At 47.9% G+C, this 18,505-nt stretch overlaps 1 protein-coding gene across 13 annotated transcripts in view; it reads left to right on the top strand.

Annotated features, from left to right (window-relative positions):
- The window catches only part of LOC144943697 (uncharacterized), a 127,990-nt gene that overhangs the window by 14,363 nt on the left and 95,122 nt on the right, over window positions 1-18,505 (top strand). For all 13 annotated transcript variants that reach the window (XM_078871446.1, XM_078871440.1, XM_078871447.1 and 10 more), the window contains exon 3: window positions 13,272-13,444. In XM_078871446.1, coding sequence (XP_078727572.1) covers window positions 13,272-13,444 — 173 coding nt within the window. The remainder of the gene's footprint in view (window positions 1-13,271; window positions 13,445-18,505) is intronic.

The following is an 18,505-nucleotide window of genomic DNA, read 5'->3' as shown; positions in this document are numbered from 1 at the left end:
GTGTAGTGCTGTTTAGTCAACATGCATCCAGCTCGTGTAAAATGTAGGCGCTGTTAAATATTTCCAGTAGTCTCCCTGCCCATTACCAGTTAGGCCTTGGGATAGTTTTAAGAAAAAGATAACGTTTGGTGATTTTTTTCAATTTGGTAAGAAGAGAAATGAGTCATTTATTCTTGTAAAGTATTCGGGCGCAGAGAACGATGTTTTTTTTCTGATCTGATTAAAAGCAGGTCAATAATCGCCTGCACAAACATACAAACTGCGTCACACCATCAAACCACAGCTATGACCAAACGGGAGAGTGGGAGGGGGGGACATTTAGTGCGGGGTCATCTGTGAAGAGTGGCTGTGTCCACGGGAGGTGGCATGCATGATTTTTTCTCCAAGTGGAGTTTTTTTTATTTAAAGTGGTTTTTACCAATTCGATCAGCCAGTTTGACGAATTTGAGAAAAATTAGAGAAAAACACACAGGCGGGCGACATCCAGATATGGGGTGTAAGACACGCGCTTGCTTGTGTGGTTCGTCCGAATTCGATCAGCCTCTTGATGAATTTGAGAAAAATTAGAGAGGAAAAAACACAAGCGATGTCCGGATATAGGGACCGAATGATATTTTTTTTATTTTCGAAAGCGAGTAATCCTCCCCCCCCCCAGCCCGCTCCTGTAAGACACACGCTTGCATGCGTTTGGCCGTCTTGCAGCCGGCACGCGTTTTTTTTTAATTCGCGGTGAGGATCTAGACTCGATTTGGAGCTAAAGCCCCCTTAATCGAGTTTTTTATTTTGCTCATCACATATTTCTTCTCTGTTGCCTTGGGAATTACGATGCCCAGCTCTTATCCCCTTTGCCCCCCCCCCCCTCCGGTGCATATTGTGATAACGGTGTCTAATTCGGGGGGCATGTGTATGCTACACGACCCAACGCGCAGATCGAACCATCAGCACCCCCTTAGTCGCGCCTATTTAGTGGCTGCGTTTGGTCAATATCGACGGCGACTTGAGATGACAGTTATGTAACCTGAAATGTTCTATAAAATTGCTCGGGCAGGAAGCCACGATAAAAACGTTAAAATACTGACACTGCAGGTCTTGCAGTGTTTTTATATATTTGGCAGATTCGTCCCCGAAATTGCCACGCTGTATTCGCGAAAGGTTGGGTTGGTGCAGAATCTAAAATAAAGTTTCGTAAATGCTTCTATTGAGCTACTTTAAGTAATATCGCTGACCCCCCCTCCTCCCACCCAATTGTTTAAGGAAGATTCGCGGTTCATGGGCTTGTTTTCTTGTAGTTTATAGTCATGCAGCGCTGAATCTTATGACCTCGTAACATCCCAACTATCTCGCATTCAAACTCCCGCTTTGCTTAGTTTTCTGCTACACCCACCAAAGAAACGTAATTCATTAGCGCAGCCCAGGACGTCCAGTTTGCCTGGGAGGGCAACCGTCCTTGGAAGCGTGTGCAAATATGACCGCTGTGCTGCTGGGTTCTGTGCATTTAAAAGAGGATTTGGCTTTTCCTCCGGGTCAAATCTGCCCCACGCAACAGGGAACATTTCAGGGGGTGCCCACTTATTGGCGGTAAAGGTCCGTTTAACGACCGTTGGAAGCCACACCAGGGTGTGCGGCGAAAACAATGATCTGTTTTGGCGCAGCGAACGCTTTTCTTGTCGGTGGGTCAAACGGCTCTGCAGCGTGGGACTGCTTTCCTACCTTCTCTTGTCGGCTTATTGTGCCGCTTTTAGGAAATGAGCCCTGGGGCTTTGTGTGACTCGCTACGGCGTAGAGGATGACCTGTACAAGGAAATAAGATTTCTGCCGAAATATCACCTGCCCGCATGTTGGCCACTCGGGATTGAGGCAGGGCCATGGCGTACTTTGCTGCCTTTTCCCGCTCGGTGCCGTTTTTGTTGAACCCTTAATGAAGAGTCAGGCTGGTCTAATGGTGGCCATTGGGGTCACCGTGCTGGCAGCGTATGATCGTGATCTCCGTCCACCTTGACCAGCGCTTGCGCTCAAGGATTAGCTGCTTGTGGTTTGAGCCCGTCCCGTCTGCAATGTTATGAACCTACCAAGTCTTTTTTGGGTGCCCCCCCCCCCTATGTCTTCACCACAACGGTGCCTTGTCGGATTATTTATTATTTGCTGAATTTAGTGATGCGCCAAAATAGCTGCACTTTTATTCATGCAGTAGTGGCTAGGAGTCATTCTTTCTGCCCCAATTTGGTGGGTTTTGTGCTCCATACATATCGATTGTGTATCACTCTACGTGATATTCGTTGTAACTTTTGAAGGCAATTAGTTCCAAACCCCCAAATTCTTCTCGTTCGACAATCCTTTGAAGTTGCTATAATAAAAAAAGCCAATTTGTAATAAAGCTGCCATTTTATAAGTTCCTGTATTGTTTGGTTCCCACTGCTGCTATTTTTGGTGCAGTTAACCACTCTGCTTAAATATAGAAATGCTTTTAATAAATATATAAAAACTCTTCTAGACAGGGTGGAACACGTAATTTGACATTCTCATGTTTACACTGTAAAACGTATGTATATATGTTGAACCTATTTCGCAGCGTACGTAGCCAACCGTGCTAATCGGAGGTGCGGGGGGGGGAAGGACAATAAACCAAACGCAAAAAAAGTTCTCGAGAAATGAGTTTTCAATCTAGAAATTAACCACAACTGTGAACCCCACAGCTGCATTGCGTGACAGACCTCAACGGAGCGTCCGACTTGCCCGCGCCTGGCCTCACTCTTAAGTTTCTGGCACCAACCTTCAAACCAGTTTCTCTCGACTTTTGTTAAGTCGCCAGTGCGGGGTTGTCAACGAACCTCGGGATTTTGCGCAAAGCATTGTTTGGCGACTGGCAAAAGGGGCTCGAGGGTTCGACAGCCATTCCACTTCAGCAATCGGTCGCATATTTCCCAGGATCGTGCTTTGCGACGGTTAACCCTTCCCCGCTCTGTGACATCTGCAAGTTGCATGGTGGGGTCCCGTCTCGGAACGCGCAAGCGGCTCGGCTTTAATTTGATTTCGAGAGCCTTACCGCCATTGTTTTTAAAGACCTCGTGCTCACCGCGGAGAACTGTAGCGACACGACCACACTCTACGAAAGCTGGGCGCCAAACTGTACCATGCGCCCTCCCGTATGGCCTTGTGAGGAGCCTCGGTCCCGGTAAAGTTATTTTATTTTAGTTTATCTTCCGGTTTTGATGATGCACACGTACGTACACCGAAATTGAATCGGAAGAAAAACTGATGTACACCCCTACGTACGTCATCGGAAACGGGTGAAGGGTTATTTGCTCGATTTGCAGGTTTGTCGCGAGGCACGCGCCCCGAGCGAGGCTGGTGGAACCGCCACAACCTGCCGCTGGTTCCTGTTGAGGCGGATGGATGCGGCTTGTAAAGTCTTACAAGCTGCCGGGTGAAAGTTTAAGCCCCTGTCCTGCAGGTGTGACGTTCGCGCTCTGGCGTCCGTCCGGATGGCAGAGGGCGGGAGGTGGTGCGGGGGGGGAAAGACTCGCACCGCCAGTCGGGGATGTTCCGTGACGGCAGTGCTGCTAAAGTGATTTGGTATTTGTGTGCGATTGTACCACCGCCGGTGTGCGCACGCATGCACTTAGCGCAAGTTATTTTTACGGCTGGACCCGTCGCTCGCGAACTCGCTGGTCGCTCTGATGGAGCGAGCCGGCACAACGTAGAAAAACGAGAAATTTTAGGTTTCTGTCCTGTCGAGTTTTAACGTATGCGGTGTAAGCGGAGGCTTACTGGCGTTTTTTTTTATTTTGCCGGCTTTCAGTCTATGTTAATTTTAGACGGTTGTATCTTGAGTTTATGCGATATGGTAGATGGATGCTGGGGTGCGTTGTGCATTCTGCACGTACGCGCACACTTAATAACAGGCGTACGTCCACCCTTGTGGAACAATCGCGTTTGTCACAAAACAGTCGTATATATTTGTAATACCGTTGCCCCTCCAACTAAACATTGCAAAGCCTCGCACAAGCACACCCAAAGTTATTGTTCGTTTTCTGAGGGCCTCCTAGTTGTGTGCATATTGAGCCAACGTCTGCATCAAAGATTAAAATATACTTTTGGGATTATCGCGGTTTTTATATTTTGACAGTTGGGAGTTGAAGTTGAGAAAGTCTTTGTTTGGACCGCACGAGCGAACGCAGAGCATGTGCTAGTTCCATAAGCTGCTGTGCATCATGGGCACCAAACAGCCAATGGAAGTCCCCTCGTCTTAGACATTTCATCGGACCTGATAAACTACGCAGCATAGCTCTACCGTGCAGGTTTTCTCAGGCGTGCCATTTTCTGATTGTGTTGCGGGTTGTTCAGCGTATCTGACTTCTCGCTCCACTTGGCAGCTGCATGTAGCCGCTCGTGGTCTCTCTCGATTAATGTGAAGTTGCTGTATAGCACGCCGGATAACGTGCTTTATAACCCAGGAGCACATTGGTGAGCGACTGCCACAGAGTTTATCTTAGTAGAATAAGCTCCGATGGATAGGTTTGTCCAAACACAATGGTGACCCAAACCTAATAAGGGTTACGCAATACTGCAGCAAAGTATCACTTGCATTGTTCGCTTAATACAAGTCTGACAAAGCTCTGAATTGGGGTAGATAAATAATACATGAGTAAGGGTTATAGCTTGTCAATGTTTGTATTAGATAGGGTACTCCTGCAGTGAGACCGATTGGCACCTATTAACCTTGTGTTTTAGCTGTCGCTTTGGAAATTCATGGAGCAGGAGGTGTCTGGGTGTCTAGGAGGGGGTGGTCAGACATAGGAAGCTGGCAACGCTGACTGACAATCCTGGGTTCGATCCTGCCTTTATGTCACCAGTGATTCACCTGGTTTCTCAAGTGTAGCGACTCTATGGTCTCGGTGCAGCGCGTCAATTACTGCACCCCCAAAAGCCATCGCATTCAATTAAGTTTTTCACTGAATGGGAAAACGTAGTTAAACGTACAAAGGATGTGTGTTTTGCAGCGGGGCACATGGGGGAGTGTAACCGCCCCCCCCCCCTATTGTGCAGATAAAAAAGGCCACCTGAGATCTCGGATGTAGTTACGTGATGGCACAGCTAAAATAAAATTGGGACCAACTACGAATTAGGATTAATTGTGCATAGTCGATGATTACGTAATGCTGTCCGACGTGTCTTTGTCCCTGCAAGTAGTTAATTTGCAGCCACGGAAGCCAATGGGGAGAATCGCAAAGTACGTTTGCATAGCTCCAAATGGTCCTTGCTTTAAACTGGGATTTATCTGCAAGTGTTGGGCAACCTTTTCAAAAGGGGGCAAATCCCAAATAACAATACGGTAGAGTCCCCTACCCCATTGCATTACGTTACGTATGGACGGACAGAGCTAATGCGTAAACGCTTTCAAACTTGGCTGGAAACGAATTGAGCGCAGTGAGATGGGCCGTTCGGGGGAGGTGGGTGGGTGGGGGGGGCAGCGTTCACCACATCGGGCGATGATCGCTTGTCGGGCGATGGCGCTGGCATTGTCGTGGAGCGTGCTGTGCTCGGCGGTTCTTTGGGGAGAATCTGCATCCCATCTCTCGAACACGCTGCAACCGCCCGGCGGTTGTGAAACCACTTGCAGTATTCATGCCTGGCGTGAATTATATTCGGTTTGTCGTTGGACCACCCCCCCCGCCGCCCCGTCCCTCGATGCGAAAGATGCGTTTTTGATGCCGCGATTAGTTTAAGCGGTGTTTTTATATTTAAAAAAATTCTCTTCTGTCTAGGTTTTTATCAGGATTGCGCAATTGGCGTCATCTCATGATGACGAAGAGTCAAATTGTAGAGGAGTGGAACCCTTTTGTGTTCAAGAACGGCCCATGCAAGTGGGATGCCACAGAGCTACTTCTAAGATGCCTTTACGGGACCTCTGATCCACATAGTCGGGAAAAGATTTTGTTTACGAGACAAATTCTACGCACTCACAGTAGTGGTCATCGCATGTCGGTCGAACCAATATTTGTACTTTCCAAACCAATAATTTAGCCGCAAATAAGTGCAGAACCAAATGTAACTAAAAAATGTGTGTGTGTCTGCGCGGTGATTGGTGGCCTGGCTCGACTTGATAACCCGGTGTTTAATCGTGGACGACTGCCTGGATTCGAATCTGCGATCTCAGCGGTGCCGCCTCAACACTCTGACCTCTTGAGCCAACTGGCCACGTCTACAGTTGTAATGTTCCCCCCCCCTTTATAGTTGCATTCCACATGTAGAAGTTAAAAAGTAACATTGCTGTTACAGTCGGCACAGAGGTTAGTTATTTTAAATCTCTTTTTTTGGCACGGTGGCCTTTTGTGCTCATCCACAGGCCATCGCATGTCTCGAAATGAATGCCTTCTGCTGCTAATTAATGCCCTCTGCTCTTAATTTATGCCCTCTGCTCTTTAATTAATGCTCTGCTCGCTCCTGAGTGGCACTCTCTCCTGCGCGTTCCACTCGACCATTCACACCAAATAATTAAATTGTAAATTTGATGTGTGCTTTGGCTGTTGGCTCTTGCGAATAACTGAGCTTCAATTTTTTTTTGCGTGAACAGTTGTGCAGGTAAATGAGAAGCATCGCCTTCCTTCGTGGTTCAATGAGATGTCGTGATTTGGGGATCACGATTCAATTTCAAGAATCGATTAGTTTTTTTTATGATGGGGGGGGGGGAGAAATGTAGCCGCTTCTAGTGTTTGCAGACGTCACGTGAACCCGTTGTATACAGTTTGTAGTACCGTAACAATTTACGCGCGTTGTCATTTAACTGTTTCCCACGCTTAGTGTCGGTCTTTGGGGGTTGTTTGACCGTACTTGGGTGCCACCGTGATTATGTTAACTACCTCACCTGGTATACAGGAGGTCGTGGGTTCGATCTTGTTTGAGCTCCACTGTGATCCATCCGAGGCCCCTCGCAGAGAAACCTATTAAACATTTTAAAATTCGTATTTCATTTTATTCTCTCCTCACCCCTCCGCCGCCAGCCACCTTCTGTAACATTATTATTAATATTTTTTTCTCTCCCGCCCCCCTCCCCCGATTTCACAAGCACAACAAAGAATTTCTGTATTTTGTTTGCCCCTGAAGGCCCTGGGCTATTCGAACATGTGCAGTTTTCTCAGCTGTGCCACATGTGTTTCACGCAGAGGGCCCTTTATTTTAATTTTTTCTCCCAGAGTGGAGAAAAACCGGCCTCTCCCAAGCATTTCTCCATTTTATTGGGAGGGGTAGCCTTGAACATTTGAAATAATAAAACAAGCAAACAGTCTCTTCGTGGAAAAGCCGTAGCGTCATACTTGCCAACTGTCGGATGCGAGATCGGTATTTGCTGCTCTCATTACGTCATTGATTTTCGAAACGTAGCCGTGTCTTATTTGTGGTGAGGTTTAGCAGAAAATGTTTGCTAAAGAGAAGACGCGTTTAGCAGTTTTAGTCTAGATTTGTTTCAGGCTTCTCTTTTTGGTGTGTCTATATAACGTATTTAGTGTCTTTTATCCTTTACCCAGTTTTCTTACTAAGTAATGCCAGCCAGGCTCTGCTAAGATCTCACGCGCAATTATCATCCCCTTTTAAAACTGTATATCAAATAAATTAATCATTACAGTAATAACCTCCAGGTCTCCGCTACCCCAAAAAAATAGAAAAACAATCTCGGTGCGCCATCGCCTAGTTAAATAAAGGACATTCGTCAATTATTCATAATGTAATTATAACACATCTTGTCTCGCTATAGCTTTATTCATTTTTGGAAAAGACTGTTACCATTTTTAGTGTATTGGCACGTGGTTTTTTTAAAAAACAACCGCAGCCAAAACGGACTTCAAATGTGTGTGTATTTTTGAGTCGACCAGAAATGCAATCCTGCTTAGCCTTCTCGTCCTGTTTCTACGGGAGGCTCGTGGAGGAAACAGAATTTCCCTCGACGCCTCTCGTCCTGGCTCTCGGTGGCTCATGCCGCAAATAAGCCGCATGTCCCACGTGTCACGACCACGGTGCCGAGGTGTTAACTACCTCGCCTGGTATGCAGGAGGTCGTGGGTTCGATCCCGACCCTGACGCCTGCTGTATATTTTGAGTTTGCATGTTCTCCCCGTGGTCTTGTGGGCCTCTGGTTTTTCCCTCCACGTGTAGAAACATGCGTTTAGAGTATTTGGCTACGATACATTTCCACGTGATATATGCCACTTCGTTGAGCTATCATTTGTGGCCAAGTCACTTCTGAAAAAGAGCTCGAAAGCTCGATGGCCCCTACCTGGCAACACCTCCAGCGCTTTGCTGTTCGGCGCTCAGCCAAACGTAAAAAAAGCGGAGCGTCTTATGTCAACACGAGTGTCGCGTACGGGCACCTTTTATCCGCAATCGTGCGGCTCGCTCGTGCCGCCCCGCTCAGGGCTTACTCATCTACTGTCCCATTTTTGTTTTAAACGCGAGACCAGATTCTTGGTGAGGCCACGCGAGGCTCTTGCTTTGCTCCGCCGCCCTCGAAACACGGCGGCGCCGGGTAGCGGGCGTACGGTGCGGCGAAAGGTCCTTTGCGAGATGCTCCGCAAAAGCTCACTTCATTTCTGCTCTGGCCGCATCAACGTTTTCCCAGCGGCAGCAATGGATGGTGGGGACACTGGTGGGTGGGGGAACTTTTTTCTTACCGAGTGCCGCTTTTCAAATGAAATGTTCATGCGGCTTTACGTTAGTTGACGCCAAACCTTGGTCACGCGAGGACCCTACGCGTTGGCTCTGCGCTCGGAGCTAACTTGAAAGATCGGTCAATGAACGTGCACAGAGTTGCCAGGTCAAAAACATTCTCTTCGAGCACCCTGTTCAACGTGGCTAAGATGCGTGCACAGGCGGATTAATATCGTTTTGGGGCTATTTCAGAGCCATTTGGCCTCGTGGGGCCGTGTTTAGTTGAAGTCACGAACTGTAGCTTGCCCGTGGCTCCGTATGTCTGGTCGAGAACGTCCATCTACCACCATAACCGTCGCTACCGCGACGTTTTTGCATTTTGCGTGATCCTGTTTTAAAAAACCGTATTTATTCGACAGCTCTTTAAAAGCACTGTCGATTGCATGTTTAAAAACGGCATGATTTTTTAATTTGCCTTGGTTTACTTTTGAAGGTTTGAGTTTAATAATGCATGCGTTTTTATGACCTATATTTTTACGGAAGGGAATTTTTTTTAAATGTTAGTGGCATACGCTGCCTGTATGTATTTGTCACTTTCCATGATAGAGTGAGACGGCTTGGCACAATTTTTTCGCCCTCGTGAAATTTGCCAATAATTCATTATCCCCCCCCCCGCCAGCGATTCGATGAACCGTCACGATTCAGGATCGCACTTTGATTTAAAAATCAAGTCTGGTGGGGTTTTTATCTTCTTCGGAAAACGTGTTATTGGTATTCGGTTGTGCTATCTGCACTGTGGTGCCGTGAGATAAGAGTTGTCCATTCGGGACCGGTCACAGGGTAGTGTTCTGTTTGTCAAACAACTGCAGAAGAGATTTTTCTGCTGGACTTAATCATTCAAGTGGCCTTGTTATCCTTTACACAGCGGTGCGGGGGGGGGACACTTTCCCACAAGCTCTGCTATGACAAGAGTTCATCACGTGACTGTGGATTCCTTAATGTCTTTTTTTATATATCAAAGCTGATATTTTACCAAATCAAGTGCACAACTAAATGTTGTTTTTCGCGGTCATTGCTGACCGGGATAAGACCAATCGGCGCGTTGCACTTGAACTATAAACTCTCAGTTTTTTTTTTTCACCACAGTGGCGAATGAAGCGATCTCCAGTGGCTTATATGGGTCTTGAGAACCCATTACGTGGAACGCCTTCCGAATCTTTTCTGCCGTGGCGCAACGTATAGTGAGCTTCATACATCGACATTGTTCGATGATCCCGCGCGTCATTATACTCCTTCGTGAAAGCGCGCGCAACAAGTGCGGTCACATCTTCACCAGGCTCTGGCTTATGTCACCAGACACACTCCCATCCTCCTCGTTAGACACCCGTAGGTTCAAGACGATAACATTGTGCCCATAGCATGCAAACTCGGGGGGTTTGGGGGGGGTTATATACAGAGCGGGTCAAAGGGGGGGGGGGGGGGCCCTATTCAGTCACCAAATGTGGGCTTAGGTGGCCCGCCGTTGTCATAATTAGCGCCACATTTACTGGGCCATCCCAATAAACATTTATGTTTCTCGTGGCCGCTTCCTCGAGCAGCAGCGCGGTTTTATAGCCGCACCGACACCACGGGGCCTCCCCTGGACTCTAGTAAATGGTCTCCTTGGAAGGGCTGGGCCAAGCCCGCCAGCCAGCCGCAACATCGGAATGTGTCTGGTTGATGAGGTGTCTCCTGTTGCTCTCAAGGCATCGGCCGCCGTCCGTCCCCCTGATTGTTCAACGCCTGGCCGGCCGTGGCAGGAAGTGCCTTGGGGGTTGGGGAGGGGACTGAGAAAGTAAGTAAAAAAAATGGGATAGAAGATTATTCCACGAGGCTTTTTTAAAAGTGTTTCATACACTGCAGTTTGCTTTCAACGTGTCACTCTTCTTGCTGCAGCAGTACGCTTTGCGATAAAAAATGTGGGAGAAGGCTTTAGGTAAACAGCAACACATTGATATATTTCACGCTTCCCCTTGGCTTAGTCTAAGAATTCATCGTTGCATATCTTAGTTTGGCAGCTAGATTGCCCATTACGTTGATGAAGGTTGACACCACTTCAGTGCAGTTCCAATGTGTGTGTTTTATGTATTGTTTTTCTGTTGTTCCTATGTAATGTTCATATTTTCTAAATCTACTGCTGGATGAATTCCTCTGGCACGCCTTGTCGGTGTTGTGGGTTGCTTGACCATACTTCACCACGCTGGTCAGTTGCCGTGTTTGGTGAAGTCAGGATGGGGAGACTCGGACCAATTCAGATATCACTCGTTTCTGATGTTAGCCGGGTTCGGGAATCGAACCTAGGTCTCGGGGTTCATAGCGAAGTGTGTTAATAACCATCGCACCGCCGCTCCACCCTTTTACTTCTATGCACAGTGCGGTAGTTGAATATTGACGGTGATAACCGTATACAGTAATACGTTGTGAACACGTTCCTTTTAAAGAATGTTATTCACGTGAATTCAACGAAGAAGTTGGCTCAGCTAGGGCCAAATCCTGGAACGTGCCCACAGGCGCAGAAAAATCATAAGAAATCATGTATTATGAGCAGACAATTAAAACTTTAGGGTGGCTTTGGCATGGTGGTATTGGAAAGAAAGCACACGCTGTATAGAAAGAAAAACGCAATGACCCCTGGCTCATTTGCTCTTAGCCCCCAAACCACAATCATAATAATAACGTGTAGCATTTGCAGTTTTGTAAAAAGCATGTCGAATTTGTAAGGATCGCGTAGAGTCTCTTTGTGTGCTATTTAGTACAAATTGTCGAAAAATATAACCAGAGTTATTCTTTCGGACCGGTTTGCTCCTTCCAAGGGCACGTTCTGGAGATTGTTGGTGACGCCACTCACAGCAGAAGGCGATTTGTGCGTGTCCCTGTGAAATGATTCTGATTTTTTTTTGAATTGCAATGTTAGTCATGGTAGTTTGTTCTTTTCGTACCTTTCTATGTCAGGTTGAGCAATTCCTTCCTGTTGTAAGGTGTGCCGGTGTGTGTGTCATTCCCACTAAACATTGTTGTTCAATGAGATTATTTCACCGAATAGGTAACCCCCCCTCGTTTTGTTGAAGTCCCCCATTGTTTCGAATTTTTCCACCCCCGATCATCTCCTCTCCCCACGTCCTTCCCCCGATTCAAGTCCAGACTCAAGACATTTGTCTTCTCTGCTTTTGGCTGACTGTCTTGTTTTCCTCTGTAATGAAGCATCGTTAATCTAACCTTCACCAAACTGGAATCTCAAGTTTCGCTCTGCCCTGCAGTATCATCATGCCCGGCTTCCCCTCCCTTCCGTAAAAAACAAACTATTTTCTGTTCTTCGTTTATCTCTGGGCACATTCTTCGTTTTGTACAGCTTCCTTGAGATGCGGTCACATGTAAACGTGATAAGCTGCTTTATTGAGCTGTCATTTATGGCCAGATCGTTTCTGAAAAAGAAGCTAGTAGCTCGGGACGATTTAGCTGGTTAAATAAAAACATTTTTGGTGATTTGCATACATCTTTCCTAAACTTTGTACTCCTATCGAGTTTTTGTATTGTTTCTTGTTGTACCGTTCTGACCCCGTGCCCCGATTGGTGAAAAATATATTTTATAGCTCATCGCATTCCTTCAGTATATATAAATATTCTGATTCTGATACGCTTACAAAAATAATTATTTAAAATTATTATTGCCCTTTTGTGAGTCCGCTCCTGGATAAAGGCCCTCCCCCGTGTCGCTCACGGGAGTCGCTTGACCGCACCACAACGACGCTGCTCAGGGATACGGCTCCTGTGGCCAGGAATCGAACTCGTGTGTAGCCAGCTGGTTTGCGGCAGAGTTGCGCTGACCGCCGCTACGCTCCCGTGTCAAGCGTCTTGTTTCACAAATATACGCGGTGATCCGTGAATGGATACCCCCCCCCACGCCCATGTCTCACCACCCTCTTTCGGATGGATAAATGTTATTACGAGTGATGGCTCTAATAAGTGTATTGTGATTTGTGGAAGACATTGCAGAGGCTAGTGCATGATTGCAGAGGGGTATCTACAAATGGATCATAGCTCCGAAGCATTGGCTGGGGGTTGTAGCTGAAAGCTCTTCCCCTCTTCTAACTTCTCGCAGTCGAGGCGTTCGATATAAAAAAAATGTTTGCGGGAGTTGGAGGAGGCTGGGATAACGCAAATTTGTGCAATTAACTGATGTCCGTCGCGGCCTTTCCTCGTATATATGGGGGGGGGGGGGGGGTGGAAACTGAACAGAATGCATGATAGACAAAATCAGATCTTATCGGTACTGTTTACCTTTTCACATTTTGTTTAAAGTTTGTTGTAATATTTACTGTCGTCGTTGTCATCCCACCACTGACCCCCCCCATCCCTGAACTTTTGTTTGCTGCCACCATCACACCAAGGTCACACTACGGGTCTGACGGACCGCCCGGTATTGTCACACGTCATCCCCACTGATCGCTCGTGGAGTAATGTCGCTCACCCTCGGTTTTGTGTCCCCCGACCTTTCCCTCCTTCGTCCACCCCGCTTGTCCCCTCCTTGCTCCCTCTCTCTCCCTTCCTCTCCGCCGCCGCCGCTCGTGATTGCTGCGGTGACGATGGCGACAGGACCGCAAGCTGACCAAGGCGGAGCGTCAGCGCTTCAAGGAGGAGGCCGAGATGCTCAAGGGCCTCCAGCACCCCAACATTGTGCGCTTCTACGACTCGTGGGAGGCGACCGTCAAGGGCAGGAAGTACATCGTGCTCGTCACGGAGCTCATGACGTCCGGCACCCTCAAGACGTGAGTCGCGAACCCAGGCCCGCAGGCCCAACAAGCCCGCCAGCGACGTTAGCCGTCGGCTGTGCAGGCGGTGCAATCGCACCGAGGCCCCCCTACGGGCGGGAGGGGGCACAGGTGGCAAGCCATGAAGAAGAGGGAGGAGAATTGAACTCGTGGGCTCATTTTTATTCTTTGCACCGATGCCCATGCTCTACCCACACTGCCGCTGGTTAGGAGATGGTTTGTGCTGGAAACTGGTTGGCTAGGTGGTTCGATCTAGAGTTAGGTGCTGCGCTTGCTAGTGGCCGACAGGCAAGTGCGTTACAGAGTAGGGCTACTAATAGTGGCTGGTCGCTAAATGTCAGGGGTAGGCCGAATGCTCAAAGATAGGTGCGTGCATTATGGGTAGGACTTGTACCAGTAGCTGGTTGGCTAGTTACTTGGCATTGGAGGCAGTGCCTAGTGTTTAAGAGTGCAGGTGGCGCGATGGCAGATGGGGTGCGGGGGAGGGCAGAAATTTGACTGGGGCCCACCAACATTTCATTGTTTGCACGAGGGATCCATGCCAACCATGCTGCTGCTGCGGGCACTGCCTGGCCCTCTGCTTTACGCCCAATCAAATACAGAGATCCTCTCTCTTTGTAGCCTCACGGACTTTCGTGGTAAATCTTTAGTCGGCGAGTGCCCCGTTGAGACCATTGCTTTTGCCGGCGTTGCGTCAGTCTAACCAATGCTGATGTTTTTACACCACCGCATTCAGGTGGTTATTTAAGGCTGAGTCAACCAAGGGGGGGGGTGGGCTGGGGGCGGGGGGCGCCTTGAACAGGTTCAGATACCACATTCCGCTGACCCTGGTGCGGGCGTGCGGTGTGTTAATCGCACACGTTTGGCAATTGCACCGTAGTTTAGTGACCACCGCCATCGCTGCCCCCCCCCCCGCCCCCCCCAACGCTCGCACGCATGCACGTGGTTGAAGGCGTGTGTGCGCGCATGCGCAGCTATTTTTTTTTCACGCTCGCCTGCGACAGAAACACGCTGTCGGGACGAAAAAAAATGGCAAGAAAAGTACTCTTGCGCAAGGGGCTAATTCATTTCGTTGAAATGTACGCTCGCCAGGAACTTTGCGTTCTCTCGCTCTTTATTTATTTATTTTACCATCAGGAATGACCCACTGAGCTGTTTGGCTCGTGTTGAGAAGCGATGTGGCTGTCGCCAATGATAGCTCAACGAAGTGGCTTATCACGTGGAAACTTATAGCAGGTAAATTGCTCCGCGTGATGTTGATTATAAATCTCGCGGGAAAAACCGAAGGACCCGGAGGAAAATCCACGCCACCACGGGGTGGAGAGAGAGAGACACGCAAACTCTAAATATATAGGCGTCGGGGTCACGATCGAACCCATGACCTCCTGTGTACCAGGCGAGATAGTTAACATCTCGCCACCGTGGCGCTCTGGAAATCGTGGCATCACGTTGAGCGTCGTGCGGAATGTGCTTCTGCGTACTTTATGCGTACTTTTGCACGCGGCATTCGAAGCTTTGGTGTGCTCGAACAATTGTGCTTGCACGTATGAAGTGACCCGCGATTTGCAATAGCAGTCTCAACAGTGTGATTTGTGGTATTTTACACTGCCCGTGCCATGTGAAGAATGTATCCAGGAGTGGCAGTTGTTGTATTCGGGGTAAAGGTGCAGCCCTGCAATCGCTTGCTTATTCCACTGCTGGGAGAAAGGCCACTGCTACTAAAAAGGAGCTCACGGGATCCCCTCCCAGAGGGTATTGGGCCTGCTCTTCCGCGCTGGCCAGACGTCTTGTTTGTCGAATTGAAACAAGCGATGCTTTTGGTGGACTTGTAGCAATATGCCAGTATCACGACATTGTGACCATTCCGAAGCGTATATGGATGCGTAAGCACTGCACGGAGAGACGTTGAAACAATATCTGAATATTCCACTGGACGTTGTATTTGAAGTGAAATTTTGTTTTTAGTTTAAAAAGAAAATGTTAAGTTTCCACTCGGGGGGGGGAGGGGGAAGAAAACAAACGTAAGAAATTTCAGTACTTTGTGTCATTGGCTGGCACAGAATTGACAATCGTATTGAAGTTTATTCAACTGCAAAAGCAATGGGGATTTTTCCCGACTGGAATGGTATACCTGTACCAATTTGGCCGTATCTCCATAATAATCCGAATCGGAAAATGTATTTATACTGGAGGAATCCGATGAGGTATAAAGTTATTTTTCACGGATGTCCATTAGGGGTGGGTAAGAATGAGAAGCTAAAATGAATGTATCTGTGTCCAGAGAACTCCTAGGCTGCTCCACCAATTTAGACGAATTTCAAAAATGCAGTCCTTTGAAAGCTTATTAATATGCAATTCATGCAGACGAGGTTGAAACTTTATATTTTCACTTTACGTTACCCAGTTATTTGGCTCATTGATCCACTCTACCATTTACAATAACCCGGGGTGTAATTTGGCCCCGATTCAAAATTGTACAACAGATAGCCGGGTTCCTCATGGAACACGTGCATTGGTTGCCCAATGGGGTGTGTTGCCTGTGCCACAGCAAACACAGTGGCATGTGACCACGTGCGCAGAACAGACCGACCGCCAGAGCTGTACAAAATAATTTGAGTGCAAAAGTCTTAAGGCGTGTAGGGAAACCAATTCGGTGGGCAGTTAATTTAAAAGTGAAACATGCCCTGCGGGTGAACCCGGGCTGTTGTTGCATTGTACAACAGGGGTGGCTGGGCACAATTCAGAAACAATATATATAGAATATATAGTACAGAATATATACTTAAACTGCAGGAGGAATCCGATGATCTATGGAAGCTCTTTTTTCACAGATGTCCAATCGGTGTGGGTCTGAAAGTTAACAACTACAGGCAATACAAAAACACGATGGGAGAGGTTAGCAAATCACAACATTTATTTTATTTTACCACGTCAAGCCCACCGAGCTATCTCCTTTTCAGAAGCGACCTTGCCACAAATGATAGCTCGACGGGAGGCATTTCTATTTCACTGGTTATTTGAACGTTTTGTGGTTATTGTCACGGTTTGACATTGACAGAGTTCGGTAGACGTGCAGGAAAAGCCATTCCAAGTAACGATTTGGATTTTTCCCACTCTTGGGTACTCCCCCCCCCCACTCATCAGGGTTTACGGCCGTGCAATGGTTGGCACACTGGACTTGCAATCCAAAGGTCGCCAGTTCAATTCAGTCGCCCGACGGTGGCGGTTAAAACAATGGCGGTTAAAACAATGGCGAGAGTTTCTGTAATCCTGGGTACGTATTGTCGCACCCGCAGTTGGTGTGGGGCGGAAAAGTGTGGCACCCCCCTCCCCCCCCGTCACACCTTTCTGAGACGTTCGACCAACATGGAAGAAGTCGGCTCGCTTGAGCTTCCCCTTATGGAAGCCAGCTCTGCCAGCAATCGCACAAACGTTCACGGCGTTTCCCGTCTTTCCGTAACAGTTTGTTGGATGCTGGCTGGCTGTGGCTGTATTCACATTTCGACATCTGTTGGGGGGGGGGGGGTGGAGGGGGCACATTGCTAACCCCGACCTCGCGCCCCCAAGTCTACGACCCGGAGCCCGTCGGTTGAGTTTTGGCGCTGCAAAGTGTTGAGCTGCGAACAACTGTTGATGTTTAAATACGGCTCGCGCGCCACCGTTGCCCTGAAGCAGGCATTCCGACACCGTGGGGACCCGTCCGTCGTTACTCCCATCAACCCTGTATAGTTGGAGTTTGCATGATCTTCCCGTGGTCGTGTGCATTTCTATCCGGGTCCTCCGGTTTTCCCCTCCACATTTAGAAAACGTCACGCGTTTTTTGAGTATTTGGCTGCTGTAAATTTCTGCATCGTAAGCCACTTCGTTGAGCTATCATCTGTGGCCAGGTCGCTTCTGAAAAAAAGTGGTGTAGCTCAAATAAAACATTGTCTAGTTTAGTTTGTTTCCGTGCACTTTACTTATTGATTCCTCCATCCCAGTATGAGACTGGCCCCTGTTAATCGGTTTTACTCTCTGGTGAATTGGCCGTAGGTTTTCTCGTAGTTCATCGCTTCTTAAATAATAAAATCATGCTAATTTAAGGCCCCTTAATTTAGCGCTCAGATGCTGGAGGGGGAAGGCGTTTTGACTGTTGGTCACGGGGTTTCGTTTGAGCATCTTTCACCGTGTTGTTCACAGCGGGTCGGCGAAGGGAATCGGTCTCAGTTTGCCGGGTTCACAGTGCAGTGCTCTAACCGCTGCACCACTGTTCCCAATACCCCCAACAACCCCCTCCCATCCACCCTTCAGAGTCTTCGAACGTCACAACATTGGTATTCTGGACACTGTAGAGAGCTGGAAAGTATGCATTTTTTTACATTTTCGTTTAAAGGGCGACTTGAGAGAGCTTTCTAAAGGGCAAATGCTCATGCTTTATGCAAGCAATTTTTAAATATTTTGTTTTTTATCTTGTGATGTTTGACCTACTTCATCAGCACACCAGTGAGAGCCAATTGAAATAATCTTTTTTCCAAAGAAGGTGAATAGGTGTTTGTAATCCAAGTGCTGGTTAAAAAAAAAGGACATTTATTTGTGTGGGTAATTATCAAGCAGGGGATTTGGGCAGTCAGACCAGTGCTGCAGTGTCGTGGGGTCTTCACACGTTCGCTCCGCAAGCGGGACCCGCGGGTGCCCGGGCCGTAATCCTTTCTACGTCATTATTATTGGGCAGCTGGCGCTAATTGATGTGACGGACTTTGCGAAAAATGACATGTTGTTGATCGCCGCGATATTTCTGGCGGTCGGTTAGACCACCCCACCGTCCGCCGATTTAACGTCGTCAATTTCCATTTGACCCCGTGTGGAATGACTGCTTTCTGGTACGAATGACTGGTTGCATGAATGTCACATTGTGGACACTGTTGAGCGTTGGAAAAGTCTTCTTGATCCTTTTGGTAAAGTCACGTGTTTTTTTAATTGTATTGAAAGGGTGGGCTTTATAGGGGGCTTCTTATAGGGCAAATGCTCAATTGGTCTATTGGTGCCTGTGACCAAATCTCGTCGCATCTCGGAGACTTA

Source organism: Lampetra fluviatilis, chromosome 32, assembly GCF_964198595.1.
Source record: "Lampetra fluviatilis chromosome 32, kcLamFluv1.1, whole genome shotgun sequence".
NCBI lineage: Eukaryota > Metazoa > Chordata > Hyperoartia > Petromyzontiformes > Petromyzontidae > Lampetra > Lampetra fluviatilis.
The sequence above is the reverse complement of the archived record's forward strand: the minus strand, read 5'-3'. Positions and strand labels throughout refer to the sequence as shown.